Consider the following 12,471-nt stretch of genomic DNA (forward strand, 5'->3'; position numbering starts at 1 on the left):
TTCGTTCATTGTGAACGATATAAATACATTTTTTTTCTGTAAACAACAAGTAGAGTACAGTTTTAGTGTTTCTAACTACTGGGTGATTATTAAATTTGTCTGTTCATAAACAATTTGTCTAAAATAAATTTATTATTTTCATTAAGATTTTGATTACAAAATCTCGTTGTAGAGTATTTTTCAAACATTGTCAATTGCAATCTATGCAACTTTAATGTAAAAAATTTATATTTCTTCTTTTTTACAATTGTATTATTTTAAATTACATGCACACCACGCATAGATATATATTTACATACACATTGTACAATTAGCATTCAACTAACTACATACTGAGACATCACAGTCTTACAATAATTATAAACACAGTAAATATATCTTATATGTACAACTGTACATATTTACCTTAACAAAGTACATAATCACTTAGTGAATATTCATTAAAAAATACATCAGTTTGATTTATTCTTATATTAAAAGCTCTTCATCGGATCTTTTTTTAGGAAATGCAACAAATAATGCAAGTTGAAATCCACTCAAGATGCATCCCAAAAAATTAGGGGTTTGAATAAAAAAATCATCTATGATACAGCCATAGAGAAACCATTGGCAAGATGTAATGAAAGTTGCTAAAATAATTGGAAATGGTAGGCTCTCAGCACTCCTAACTTTTATAACATGAGCCTGCAATGAAATGAAATTGAAAGTAAATCAGATGTGTAATGGTAAACAGAATACTTCAGTAATTTATAACACTTACTAGCATGGTCAAAGGTGAGGCAAAAAACATAATCGTTAATGCACAACTGATCAATCCAACATGTCGAGTAACCATAGAAATATCCTCTTGAATGTGCCAATAAAAAAGCATAATTCCAATAAATGCCAGGGCAATAGACATTTGTTCAACAATGAGTTTTTTCTTTATTGTGTAAATGTAAAATGTAAAAGTGTAGAAGAACTGTAACGATGCTCCTACGCAGTTGACAATGACTATAGATTTATCTTGAATTAAAAATCCATACAACATCCATAAGCTACAGCTAAAAGTAAATAAATAAAAATGTATTAATTTATTTTGTACTGTGCATGCAAAGAAATTTAAAAAATAACTTACGATAAAAAACCAGTAACAAATGCCAAGCCTGATGCATCTCCGGTGGATTTGTTTTTGGCAAATTTTTTGCAAACCAAACTAAAATCCAATAAAAAATTTGTCCTTAGCAATAAAACACAAAACTGATTAATCTACTAGTAAATAGTGAATAGGGACACTTACATTCCAGCTAAGAACTGCAATATGGTACATATTGAAGCAGTGCTTGCTAAAATATCTTTCAAGGGTGTTAAATACATTTTGGCAGTTATTAACTTTTCATAGCTAAATTTTATGCAATGACTGAAATCTGATACTGAAAGTTTCAATCAAGTAAGTCGTAGGCGTATATTGCGGAGAAAACAATTAACAGAAAGTGAGTGATCCGAAAACTCGCGAAGCCGTTTTTGCGAATTAAAATTTGCGCAGCTTTCACAAGTTACACAAAGCAATGCTCCTGATCATCGCTGCTTGGCGTAGTACAAATTTCTACACCGGAAAATGCAAAGATAAGCTTTCAACGAGCTGCACTGATGCGTGTGGCCGTGCGGCTTGCTGCTAATAATTGATAAACGCCGCACGTTTCGATTTTTTTCTTTGCACGCTTCAAACTTTGCACTCGCGTCATCGAGGGGTTATAAAATTACAATATAATACTCGCGACATATATACAGTCCAGTCACTACACAGATTATCGAACGTTATGTAAAGTGTAAATAGTTGCTGTGTAATTTATGCGTGCTCGTCATTCGCGGTCCTGTTTTCGGAGTCTCGCACTCCTAAAGTTGCGTAAAAAATGACAGAATGGCCCGAGTGAATTCGCACACTTAGTTCTTGGCGGAATCATACATAACATATGACGTGTACAATTCATATGTTTTAATTAAAGAATTGTTACGAATTGGTGATCTTCGTGAGCACACATCGTCGTAAATCGAAGCAAGGGTAAATATTTATTTTTTATCAGTTTCTTCTTGATCTAACGCACGACCGCGCAAGCATGTTTCGGCATCAGAAAGAACTCGCTTTACTTGTCTTTCATGCGCGAAATCATAATGTAAATATTCATTAATTAAACAATAAATTCGGAGCGTACAATGAATACAGCTTTAATAGTTTCGTCTGGAGCTGAGTCAGCCCTAAAAAGTTTAGAGAATAGTCAAGTCGCACAATAACACAGTGTACACGCTCAACGGCAGGCGGTGTTGTCGAGATGTTAATTTATCGGGCATATACGAGGTACTAAATGCACACGCGCTAAAGTGCATTGTTACGGTATATAGCGCGAGAACGAGAGAGAGAGAGAGAGAGATTTGCAGTTGGCGTTCGGGGCAGCTCGCCTCGCACGGCGTACCGAGCCGCCGACTCGTATTCGCGCGACAAGCGACGAGTGCGGCAACATAAACAGCAGCAGCAGCGGCGGCTGCACAGCTTGCAACGTCTACATATGCAAATCAAATACGCTGCCCGTATGTATAGGTACAATTACGTGCGTTATCGTGCCGTCTTTTTCTTGCGCGTTGAACTCGAGAGCAGGGCACAATATACCTGCTCGGCATTACACCCTCGCAAGAGGCCTGCAGGCTGCACATAGGAGCGCGTCGTTGTCGTCGCCAGTCTGCGTGTATGCAGAGTAAGAGCCCTGCGTATACGTATTATGCTCTCGCGAGAGCGCGATGGATATACATCAGACGAAATAAAATTGCGGCGGTGGCGGTGCGGTGGGTTTATAGCTGTAATACCCACATCTACACGGAAAAACTTTTGACCATGTTTCAGGCTCGAATACATAGAGATACATTCACGCTCTGAGTCGAGCACAATTCATGCTCAGTCCCGAGCGCGAAACGCCCTCGAGTTCTGTCGAGTGCGTATTATGACCGACGCTGAGCAGGATGTTACCCTTAACTCAATCTGGAAAGATATTCGCGCTCGAAGTCGATCACAGTTCATACTCAGATTCGAGCACGAAATGCTCTCGGGTTCTGCCTATGCGAGCGAATTAATCCTGAATCATGAATTTGAAAGATTAATGTGTCTATATTCGTAACGCAGCACACAGAGTTAGCATGACAGAACATAGGGGAAATATGTTGGATTCTTAATATCTTTTGAAAATGGTTGAAAACACCCATTTATAATTATATCATTCGAAAGCGAATAAGATTTCCTATAACATCTATAATCTTTTCATTTAATAAACTATCATTGGTTAAAATTTCACTTCCATCTAAATTTTTTTTCATTTTCGCTACAGCCTGTTGAAGGGGGCTTAATATACTGTGTTTTATATTTGCATTGATTTATTTTAAAAAACAGTTTGTAAAACCAAAATGACAGTCATTACATAGTAATTCACTTGACTATAATACTTAATTCATTGTCAAATTGACCTAGTATTACATTGTGGACGGATGTTGCGAGAGTCACCACCCCATATAAATTTCTTATATTCAATATTTATTCATTTTTGTTAAATCTATTCAATAATTGTGACTGAGTGGCTCAAGACTGAGCGTAAATCGTATTCACCGCAACACTGAAACAAACTCAGCCGAACTCGAGCGTGATTTACGCTCAGCCTCGAGCGTCAATCGCGCTCAGTGCTGATGACGAAACGAGCTCAGCCGAACTCGAGCGTGATACATGCTCGAGCTCGAGCGTGAATCGCACTCAGTGCTGGTTATGAAACGAGCTCAGTAGAACTCGAGTGTGATTCGTTTTCAGCATTCGAGCGTAAAACATGGTCAAAAGTTTTTCCGTGTATACATGTGGCTGCTCTACGCTTAAAAATCATCCGTCGTGCACGCACACACACACACACGCGCGCGCGTAACGTATAGATCAACTCGTTACTCGTCAGGGCCTCAACGAGTAAAAGAGCGAGAGAGAAAGAGAGAGCGCCAAGAGCCTACAAGAGGCTTTGTATATTCAATGGTGTATGGATCTGTTCATTTTAGTCGCTCGATTCATCGATTGTATTTATAGGTGCGTCGAAGCCAAGACAGCAATTCGTCCAAAAGTAAGCTGCGTGGATTGCGTGCGGAACTGCTCTCTACAAATCTTTCTATCTCTCTGTCTCTGTCTTTCGTTCGCTCGTTCACTCCGCCGCTTACTCTCGCCTACTATAAACGACTTATTTTTACGTTTTAACAGATCTGCGACTTTTGTACGAAACTTCTTGCCCGTACGACGTCTCTCTCTCGAAACGACCAGTCGAACGTATCCGTGTAGCTGTCTGTTTGTCGCCTGCCTGCTCGATTCTCTCTCTCTCTTGCTTCTGGTCGGAGCAGCTCCGAAATCGTATATACAAGAACGAATAGAGAGAGAGAGAGAGAGAGAGAGAGAGAAAAGTCATCGGAGCTGTAAAAGCCCCGAATATATACAAGCGCAACAGCTTTTTTATTGGAGAGAGAAAAAAAGATAAGACTACGAATCGATTCCGAGCCCACAACAACACATCTCGCTGTGTTATGCAGCTGCAGCCGAAGAAGTACTAGTTCAGCAGCAGAATTACCAAATTGCCTCGATTGCAGATGATAATATGATCGTCCTACCGGCAAGATAGTGTGTCTGTGTGATATATATCTTCAACGGCTTCTGCAATTTCCGTAAAGGCGGCGGTAACCTCGTTCGGAATCGTAACTCCGAAGGTACAGACACACTCTCATACACACACACGCTAATTGAATATAAATATAGCCAGATTCTTGTTAGTCAAGTACTCGTAAATGCTTGTGAGTTTTAAATTTCTCAGACTTGGACGTCCTAACATCGCTTCTTCTTATTTCCACTAGTCTCTCATTGAATAAACGATTATCGCAAAATTGCACATGAAACATAAATCGAGTCCGCGATGACTTACTGAATTGGCCCTCTTCTTTCTCCTTCTACTCATCTCTTCCTTCTCGAGATGCAGTGCTGCGTGCGTGTGCCGCCTAATACAGTGAGAAACGACGATGACTAGTCTCTCTTTCTCTCTCTCGCTCTCTGACTCTTTGGCACATTGCTTATATATACATACTTACCTGTTTGCCTTGCTCTCGCGAGTTTCGCGGTCAGTCGCTATTGATAAGGCAATCGTTGAATTTTTTCACTCTATAAAACTATTCGTACAGGCCGTAGACTCTGCAGATTTATTTCAAAGAGCTGTAAGTACTACGAGCGTTTCTGCACCGATATTCTGCAAGCTCTTATCTTCGTGCGTGTATGAGTGTATTGTTAAATTTTTCAAACTATTGCTAAGTGAAACAAGCTCACGTTTTATTTATAGTTAAATGGTTCACAGTTGATGTCATTTGTTATCATAACCACCTACTCCATTTTCTGTCATTTGTACTTCATTGCCATGTATGTGTGGGTGAACATTTTTTCTTGTAAACCTCAGTTCAATTCATTCTGGTGTGGTTGTTGAAATCATTTACATGTAATTGTTTTGTCCATACAGTGTTTCTGTGGTGTTTAACATAGCTGCAATGATATGAGACCAAAGGAAACAAACCCTGGCAGATGAGAAGAATTTACTGACTTTTAGTTGAAGCAGAATACTTAAAGCTACTGTGCTTCAAATTTTGAAATAAAATGGAAGCATCTGTGGCAGGTAGGCGGCGTGCTGCCACCAAGAGTTCTGCTGAAGATCAAGCTTTAGATCAAATCGCCAAAGAGGTATATTAGTTACAAGTTTTTGGACACTGTCTCTTGGATATTCGCACTTTGTTTTGTTCATTTGTTTGCATGCCATTTTATTTTTATTTTTTTTTCACTTTCAGTTGTATGTAAAAGTGAGTAGAATTTGATAAATTAACTTAAAATAACATTGATTATTTGAAATATTAATATTATTGGAATTGCAGGCAGAAGCAAGACTTGCTGCTAGACGACAAGCTCGAGCAGAGGCTAGAGAAATACGCATGAGAGAATTGGAAAGACAGCAAAAAGAAGCAGAAGAAAATGCAGACAAGGCTTTTGAAATGGGTGGAGGTAAATATAAGTTAATAACTATAAGGTTTTTACTAATTTGACTATTTAACATAAATATTCTTATTTCCCATTAGCTGATGCAACCAGAATTATAAGGGTAACTCCAGATCCTGTCCGTGCTGCTCGTCTTTTGACTAATTCAAATAATTTCCAATCCAGTCGTAGATCTTCTGAAGATTCATTAGAGGACGCAGGTCTTGGGAGAGATCTACGGGTATGTATTTATTAGTTTATTTTCCTCATTTATATTATTCATTCACAAATTGCCAATATGCTATCAATGTCTCAGACCGAATTAAAAGAAACAGAAGAAAAATTTCGCAAAGCAATGATTGCTAACGCTCAATTAGACAATGAAAAGTCTTCCTATGCATATCAAGTTGATTTGCTTAAAGATAAATTGGAAGAACTAGAGGAATCTATTGCTCAACTTCGACGTGAGCTTCGAGACAAAAATCGTGAAGCAGAACAATTTAAGCGTCTCAGTCAAAAAACTAAAGAAGATTTAGAAATTTGTAGGGCTCAACTGTTAGAAAGGGACACCTTAATTGAAGAAAATGGTTTAGTCATTGTTGATGATGAAAGTGACGAAAATGAAGAGTCTACAAAAGAAAATGGACCAGTTTGTAGAAGAAGAGTGCTAGTCAGTACAGAAGCCGCAGAATTGTTACAAAATGCGGGTGAAGGTTCATTAGGTAAATTGATTATCATTAATTATTTTTGAGTTAATGAAATTTTTGAAAATTGATGTGAAATTATTACACTTTTATGAAATTGTATGGGATTGGAATCCATAAAATTCTTTTTATAAAATTTTCTAACATAATTTTTTTTATAGATGTTCGACTGCGAAAGTTTGCATCAGATAAGAAAGAAATGCAAGATGAAATTCGACATCTTAGGCTAGAACTAGAAGAAGCAAAACATAAAATAAGAACAGAACGAAATTCTGGCTCAGTTATAGGTAAATCTTTATAAATTGCCTGATATGATAAATTTTTATATAGATCTTGATGTGATAATGAATTTGCTGTTTTAAGGTCTGTCTGACTCTGATGATATTCAAAGGGAAACAAATAAACTGTTATCAGATTGCAAATTCAAATTGCAAAAAGCTGAACAGGATGTATCAACTCTTCAAGCGAATGTTGCTAGATTGGAAAGCCAAGTTATACGATATAAATCTGCAGCTGAAGCGTCTGAAAAAGCTGAAGATGAATTGAAAGTAGAAAAAAGAAAATTGCAACGAGAAGTAAGTACATGCACGCATTATTGACTAAATTTAAATTATAATTTGCAAAAAGCAGAAATATTCAAAAAAATTTAAATGTCAACATTTAATTTCTAATTTTTTACTTTCAGGTCAGAGAATCCCAGGCTCGTGTGGAAGAACTAGAAACTTCCAATTCACACTTGCAGCGTCGTTTAGATAAACTAAAAAACGCCAAATCGGCTCTGCTTAAAGAGCTTTGATAGTTCGTCATGCTTGCATAACGAATAAATTCGGCTAAAGCGTAACATGTAAATACGAAAAAAAAACATGAGGCTATTTTAGCTCAGAAGTATTTTAAGAGAACTGCTGAACTGCTGAAATGACAACGCGTTTAAGCGTACTGTAAAGATAACGAGGCCAGAAATCGCCTCTACTATGGAAACATAAGACTTTTGAAACTCCGAATAATCGTTTCCAATGTTTTACCTATTATTGTCACGGCGATATTAACAAACTTTATATAGGTGTTTTTTAATGATTCGAAAAATACGATATATAACTTTGACTGTGTGAATTTCCACGGTCAAATATTGGATTAACTCATTATAAATGCAAGACTTTGTACGGTTAAAGCTGTTTGCATTTTTTCGTTTCATTTCGAACATCGTTGTTAGCCTTTTTTTAATTTAAAAACTTTTCTAAATACCATTGACATGTTTGAGAAAATAGATCTATAGAATAAAAATTGAACATGACTCAATGGTAGCAAATCGAAAACACAGTGCCTGTGACGATAATCGAGGGAGAGTCCAGTAAAGGCATTTGTATCGAAAAAAATTCCATCCAATGAAAGTAGAATTGTGTTACTGATCGACAGTAGCTACATTATCCTTTAATAGGCCTAAAATTTGGTCCAACGATAAATGTATACCAATGCGGAGTAAAGACTCTCTAATTGAAATTATTTATATATGTAATTATGTTCTTTATAGACTTTAACTTAAATACTACGTAACCATAATTGTATTTTGAACTATTGACTTATTACATTTTTGTTTTATCGCCTAGTATCTGTTTATTGATGCGATTTATTAATGTATTTTACCTGTGTATGATAAAATGAAGTTTTTTGTATTATAATGCGAATGTGCAGATCTAGAGCGCGTATATTTATATATATTATATGTAGAATACATATTATCAGTTTAGAAAAGTGTACATCTTTTTTTCCGCGCCCGACAGTTTTAACGACAGTTACAAGGCGTTTGTTTTGTATGTCTTAATCATTGTTTACAGCACGAAAAAATATATGTATATCTTGTTTAAAAAAAACGAAAAACAAATGAGACTTCACGATCTCTTTGACATTTTTTCAGCCACGCTCAAAAATGCATTTGTTAAACTTGACAAATTCGTGTTATAAAGCTCTTTATTAAACGATTCATAATTACTAAAAAAATTGATATGTCTACATTTTTTTTATAAAAAATCCAAGCGTGTTAAAATGAAACAATCTATATTAGTAAACCATATTATTGTAATATTAAGTAGTGCATACATTTGAACATAATATGGAGCAAAGTTAAAAACTCTTGTTCATACATATACATATATATTTAACGGATACAAAACGTTATACAACATACAAGACTATATGAAACTAGATAAAAACTGAAAAAAGCACGATAAATTTTAATGCATCGATCCTTTTCGCTTTGCCCAAGCTGGACTTTGAGCATCCGTCAGTGGTTTATTGGACTTAATTATTTGCAATGGTTTATAAACGGGCATTGGTCGAGCCTTATGTTCAGTCATCTTTCTAAGTTCCATTTGTTCGGCTTTTTCTTTTTCTAATCGTTCTTGTTCCTCGCGTTTTTTCATTTCAACTTCCTCCATTTCTTTCTTTTTCAATTGCTCTTCAAATTCTTTTCTCTGTTTAGCTCTTTTATCTGTGTTCAGTTCAGTTAAAATAGCTGCACTTTTTTGTGATATTTTGCACTTGGGCTCAAGAATTTTCGGAATCGCGCCGTGAACTTTATTTTCTTGATTTTCGGTATTTTTTACTGGCAGACTGGATTTTTTAGCAGCCACAAAAGGAATAGAAGGGGTTTTCTTCAAAGTACTTCCTGGCTTAGTCAATGAATTGGATTTCGTCAGCAAATTTTCATTAGATCTCTTAAGAGAACTCTTGATTTTCCCTAATTCATGTAAGTTGTTGCTTAAAGAGCGTGTCAGTTTATTTGTAGTGCCGCTAGCTGGTTTATTGGCACTTGGAGCTGTAACACTCGCTGATTTGGCCAGATTTTCCGTTGATTTTTTCATAAGATTATCCCTAGATCGTCCTCGTACTAATACAGGTTTAAATTCTGGAACTTTTTGAGCCTTAAAGGTTCTCATTTTCTTTTCTTCTTCCAACATCTGTTTAATCTTTTCTTCTTTTTTCTTTTGCTGCTCTTTGACTCTGTTTTCGAAACTCAATGAGCGTGTCAAAGTGATCTTTGGTTTATGTGTTGAATTATTCAATGGCTTTTGAACAGGCGTTCTGACTGCAGCTGGAACAGGTCGTGCATGAAATTCAGGTTTAACTTTTTCTTGTTCAATTTGTTGTATATGCTTTATTTTCTCTTGTTTTCTCATCTGAATTTCACGATTACGAGCTTCAAAGCTAAATGGTTTTACTTTTGTATTTTCTTTCTTACTCTTGCATGGAATACCAAAATACAAAACTTCTTCATCCTGGAACAAATTATTTTTGTAAAAATTTTATAATTATAAATTTATAATCAAAATTAAAGTGACTAACAATATTTTAAACAACTTATAAGTATACTAAAAAATATTACCTTTACTATAATTCCTTTTTCATCAGAACTAACAATAGATGGCACAGTTTTTACAACGGGTCGATGAGTTCGTTTTATTTCTTGACTGGATTTTTGAGCCATTTGTCCTTTTTTGGTTTCTGTTAGATGAAATGGTTGAGGGTTGGTGACTAATTTTTTCTCAACTTTCTTTAATGATGCTGGTTTTTTCAAAATATCTTTTGGCACAGGATTTGCCTTGATTTGATTTTGACGAATTTTATCTAGCTCTAATTTTTCTTTTTCTTCTGAACTTAAAACAGTTACAGGTCTTGATCTATTTTTACACATAAGGGCTGGAGATTGTGCTTTGGTAAGCTTCAATGACTGACTGCGAAGTTGTTCTGTTTTAGTTGTTTTAACATTGACAGTATGAAATCTTTGAGGGGTGACACGATGGAATTTTGAAACTGCTTCAGCCATACTCACAAACTTTTTTGGAAGAGTACCGGATGATTTATTCAAACTCATTCTTCGTTGATTTGTTATGCTTAGGCGTCTTTTCATTTGTCTTTTCCAAGCTTCTCCAGCTACAAGAGTAAACTTTTTCTTCAAATTGTTTGCAGGGGCAAAAACTGATGAGCTAGAAGATGTGAGTACTTTACTTTTTGTAGCATTTATACTATCATTACCTGCAGAGGTCACATTGGCTGTTTTATCTTGTTCTGGTTCAGATTTATCTTGAGAAGTATCATGTTCCGTACTAGTATTTGTTATTTCCAATTTCAGTTCAGATGATTGCTCATTATTTGAACTTTCTTCTTCATCAACTTCAATATTTTCTTTATTACTTCCATTAAAATCTTCATCTGTTAAAAACCTCACTGACTTTTCCTTTATGGAATGATAGTGTTCTTCTTCATTTTGAGTGCAAGAAGAATATTGCGCACACATTGATCTGGTAATTCTGTTGGGAGTTTTAAATTCTGGTGTATCTATCAAGCAAGATTTATTCATTGACTTATCATATATTTGAGACAACTGTAAATTATTCAATGCTTCACTTATAACACTTTCATATGTTCTTTCCTTGGTAGAACTATCCTTTACAGTTGAACTTTTTGTTGGTTTACCACTGATTACTTTTGCTGGTGTTTTCATTATAGAACTATCATTACCGTAGGATATTTCACTCAATGGAATTTTACTGGAATTACTTTTTTTCATTAACAAGAATGGGGAATCCAATGAGGCAGTTGATCCAATCTGCTCACGGTATTCTCTATTCCTCTTCAAAAAGTAATCATCCATTGATACTTGAGGACTTGGGGCAGTGAAGTCTGCCCATTGTGGTGCATCTATATTATCCATACTGCTAGCAGTAAATTGCCCTAATTTTATAGTGCGGAGTAAAGATTCTGGATTCGAGTCACTTCTTCGTCTGTGGCCTGACTCTGTGTTCAATTTTTCGTCCACGGACGAATTACAATCTAAAACGTAATGTAAATTTTATGAATTCATTGGTTATTAGCTTATAAGTTTTTTCGCAATTTTAATGAATGAGTCTATAGAAAAAATTAAATGTACTGCAAATTTATTTTTTAACAACAGAAAAAATTAGTTAAAAAAAGGAAATGCTCCTAAAGGTTATTAAAGGATTTAGTAGGTAAGTAACAGGAGACATTGTAACGCAGATGGATAGTGACAAAATGATGTGCATCATAACAAACATGACTGACTTTTGAATTCGATATTTCGAATAGTTGACTCTATGCAATGATATTATATCAGTCGTAAATAAGGTGATATCCAAAAGGTAGATCAAGATGAGAAATTAAACAGAAAACTTACCGTGCACAAGGTCCTCGGCCGATTTTGTTATGAAGGACCCCACGATGGCGGCCTTTTCTGAAAGTATCACCCAAAATAAATAGAAAAAGGTTGTTTGGTGGGGTAATGGATTAACTGCGCAGATTCTATTGTTTCCAGTACATATAGGGCTCACTTCCTCACACACTGTGTATCGCTGTCTCAAAGGTATACACGTCTGGCAGGCTCCAAGATAGGACCGCGCAATCCGCGACACAAACTTATTTCATCAAGAATGCTGGTGGGTGCGTAACGGATTTCAAGCGTGTTTGAAAAATCTCAAACGGCCACGGCCGGCGAAAAATTCAAACTTGCACATGAGCGAGCGTTGATTGGCTGTGCAGCAGTAAAAGCGACGAGATTGGGCGGCGCCACCGTGCAGTGTGTGGCGGTGTAGTTTTGCAATTGACAGTTGTTACTGCGATACTGCTGCACTATAATAGAGTCTAATGTTAGCATCTAACTTCTTGAACGAAAAAAAGTACCAGCTCTGACTATTTTGACGATTCGAC

The 12,471-nt window shown here is 36.0% G+C and overlaps 3 protein-coding genes across 9 annotated transcripts; 1 reads left to right on the forward strand and 2 right to left on the reverse strand.

Annotated features, from left to right (window-relative positions):
- Positions 1-113: 113 nt before the first annotated feature.
- LOC106658990 (sugar transporter SWEET1) lies at positions 114-1,673 on the reverse strand. The gene is made up of 4 exons (XM_014381238.2): positions 1,280-1,673; positions 1,118-1,195; positions 761-1,043; positions 114-684 (listed from the first exon to the last, which is right to left on the reverse strand). Exons 1-4 carry the CDS (start codon positions 1,354-1,356, stop codon positions 469-471), a joined length of 654 nt encoding a protein of 217 aa, XP_014236724.1. The 5' UTR covers positions 1,357-1,673; the 3' UTR covers positions 114-468.
- A 154-nt stretch (positions 1,674-1,827) lies between these two features.
- Positions 1,828-8,497, forward strand: LOC106659121 (leucine-rich repeat flightless-interacting protein 2). Of its 7 annotated transcripts, none has more exons than XM_014381471.2 (9): positions 4,125-4,749; positions 5,544-5,761; positions 5,866-5,877; positions 5,950-6,076; positions 6,151-6,290; positions 6,366-6,771; positions 6,915-7,040; positions 7,117-7,328; positions 7,439-8,497. In XM_014381471.2, exons 2-9 carry the CDS (start codon positions 5,678-5,680, stop codon positions 7,547-7,549), a joined length of 1,218 nt encoding a protein of 405 aa, XP_014236957.1. In that variant the 5' UTR covers positions 4,125-4,749; positions 5,544-5,677; the 3' UTR covers positions 7,550-8,497. The 7 variants fall into 7 exon arrangements, with proteins under 7 accessions (XP_023315754.1, XP_014236961.1, XP_014236957.1 ...); XM_014381472.2 differs by lacking the exon at positions 4,125-4,749 and adding an exon at positions 4,757-5,247; XM_023459985.1 differs by lacking the exons at positions 4,125-4,749; positions 5,866-5,877 and adding an exon at positions 4,757-5,247.
- Positions 8,498-8,700: 203 nt separating this feature from the next.
- LOC106659120 (targeting protein for Xklp2 homolog) lies at positions 8,701-12,385 on the reverse strand. Its single transcript, XM_014381468.2, has 3 exons — positions 11,942-12,385; positions 10,133-11,580; positions 8,701-10,025 (listed from the first exon to the last, which is right to left on the reverse strand). The coding sequence occupies exons 2-3, from the start codon at positions 11,459-11,461 to the stop codon at positions 8,982-8,984; spliced, it is 2,373 nt and encodes a 790-aa protein (XP_014236954.1). The 5' UTR covers positions 11,462-11,580; positions 11,942-12,385; the 3' UTR covers positions 8,701-8,981.
- Between the last annotated feature and the right edge of the window lie 86 nt (positions 12,386-12,471).

This window comes from Trichogramma pretiosum, unplaced genomic scaffold (assembly GCF_000599845.2).
Source record: "Trichogramma pretiosum strain Unisexual culture from Peru unplaced genomic scaffold, Tpre_2.0 scaffold10, whole genome shotgun sequence".
NCBI lineage: Eukaryota > Metazoa > Arthropoda > Insecta > Hymenoptera > Trichogrammatidae > Trichogramma > Trichogramma pretiosum.

Coding starts and splice junctions, on each gene's coding strand:
- LOC106658990 (XM_014381238.2), bottom strand. CDS start 1,356: ATGTATTTAACACCCTTGAAAGATATTTTAGCAAGCACTGCTTCAATA. Junction 1,196..1,279: donor TTGCAGTTCTTAGCTGGAAT/GTAAGTGTCCCT, acceptor ATTGGATTTTAG/TTTGGTTTGCAAAAAATTTG. Junction 685..760: donor CCTCACCTTTGACCATGCTA/GTAAGTGTTATA, acceptor ATTTCATTGCAG/GCTCATGTTATAAAAGTTAG.
- LOC106659121 (XM_014381470.2), top strand. CDS start 5,056: ATGACTAGTCTCTCTTTCTCTCTCTCGCTCTCTGACTCTTTGGCACAT. Junction 6,291..6,365: donor GTCTTGGGAGAGATCTACGG/GTATGTATTTAT, acceptor TCAATGTCTCAG/ACCGAATTAAAAGAAACAGA. Junction 6,772..6,914: donor TGCGGGTGAAGGTTCATTAG/GTAAATTGATTA, acceptor TTTTTTTTATAG/ATGTTCGACTGCGAAAGTTT.
- LOC106659120 (XM_014381468.2), bottom strand. CDS start 11,461: ATGGATAATATAGATGCACCACAATGGGCAGACTTCACTGCCCCAAGT. Junction 10,026..10,132: donor AAAAAGGAATTATAGTAAAG/GTAATATTTTTT, acceptor AATTTGTTCCAG/GATGAAGAAGTTTTGTATTT.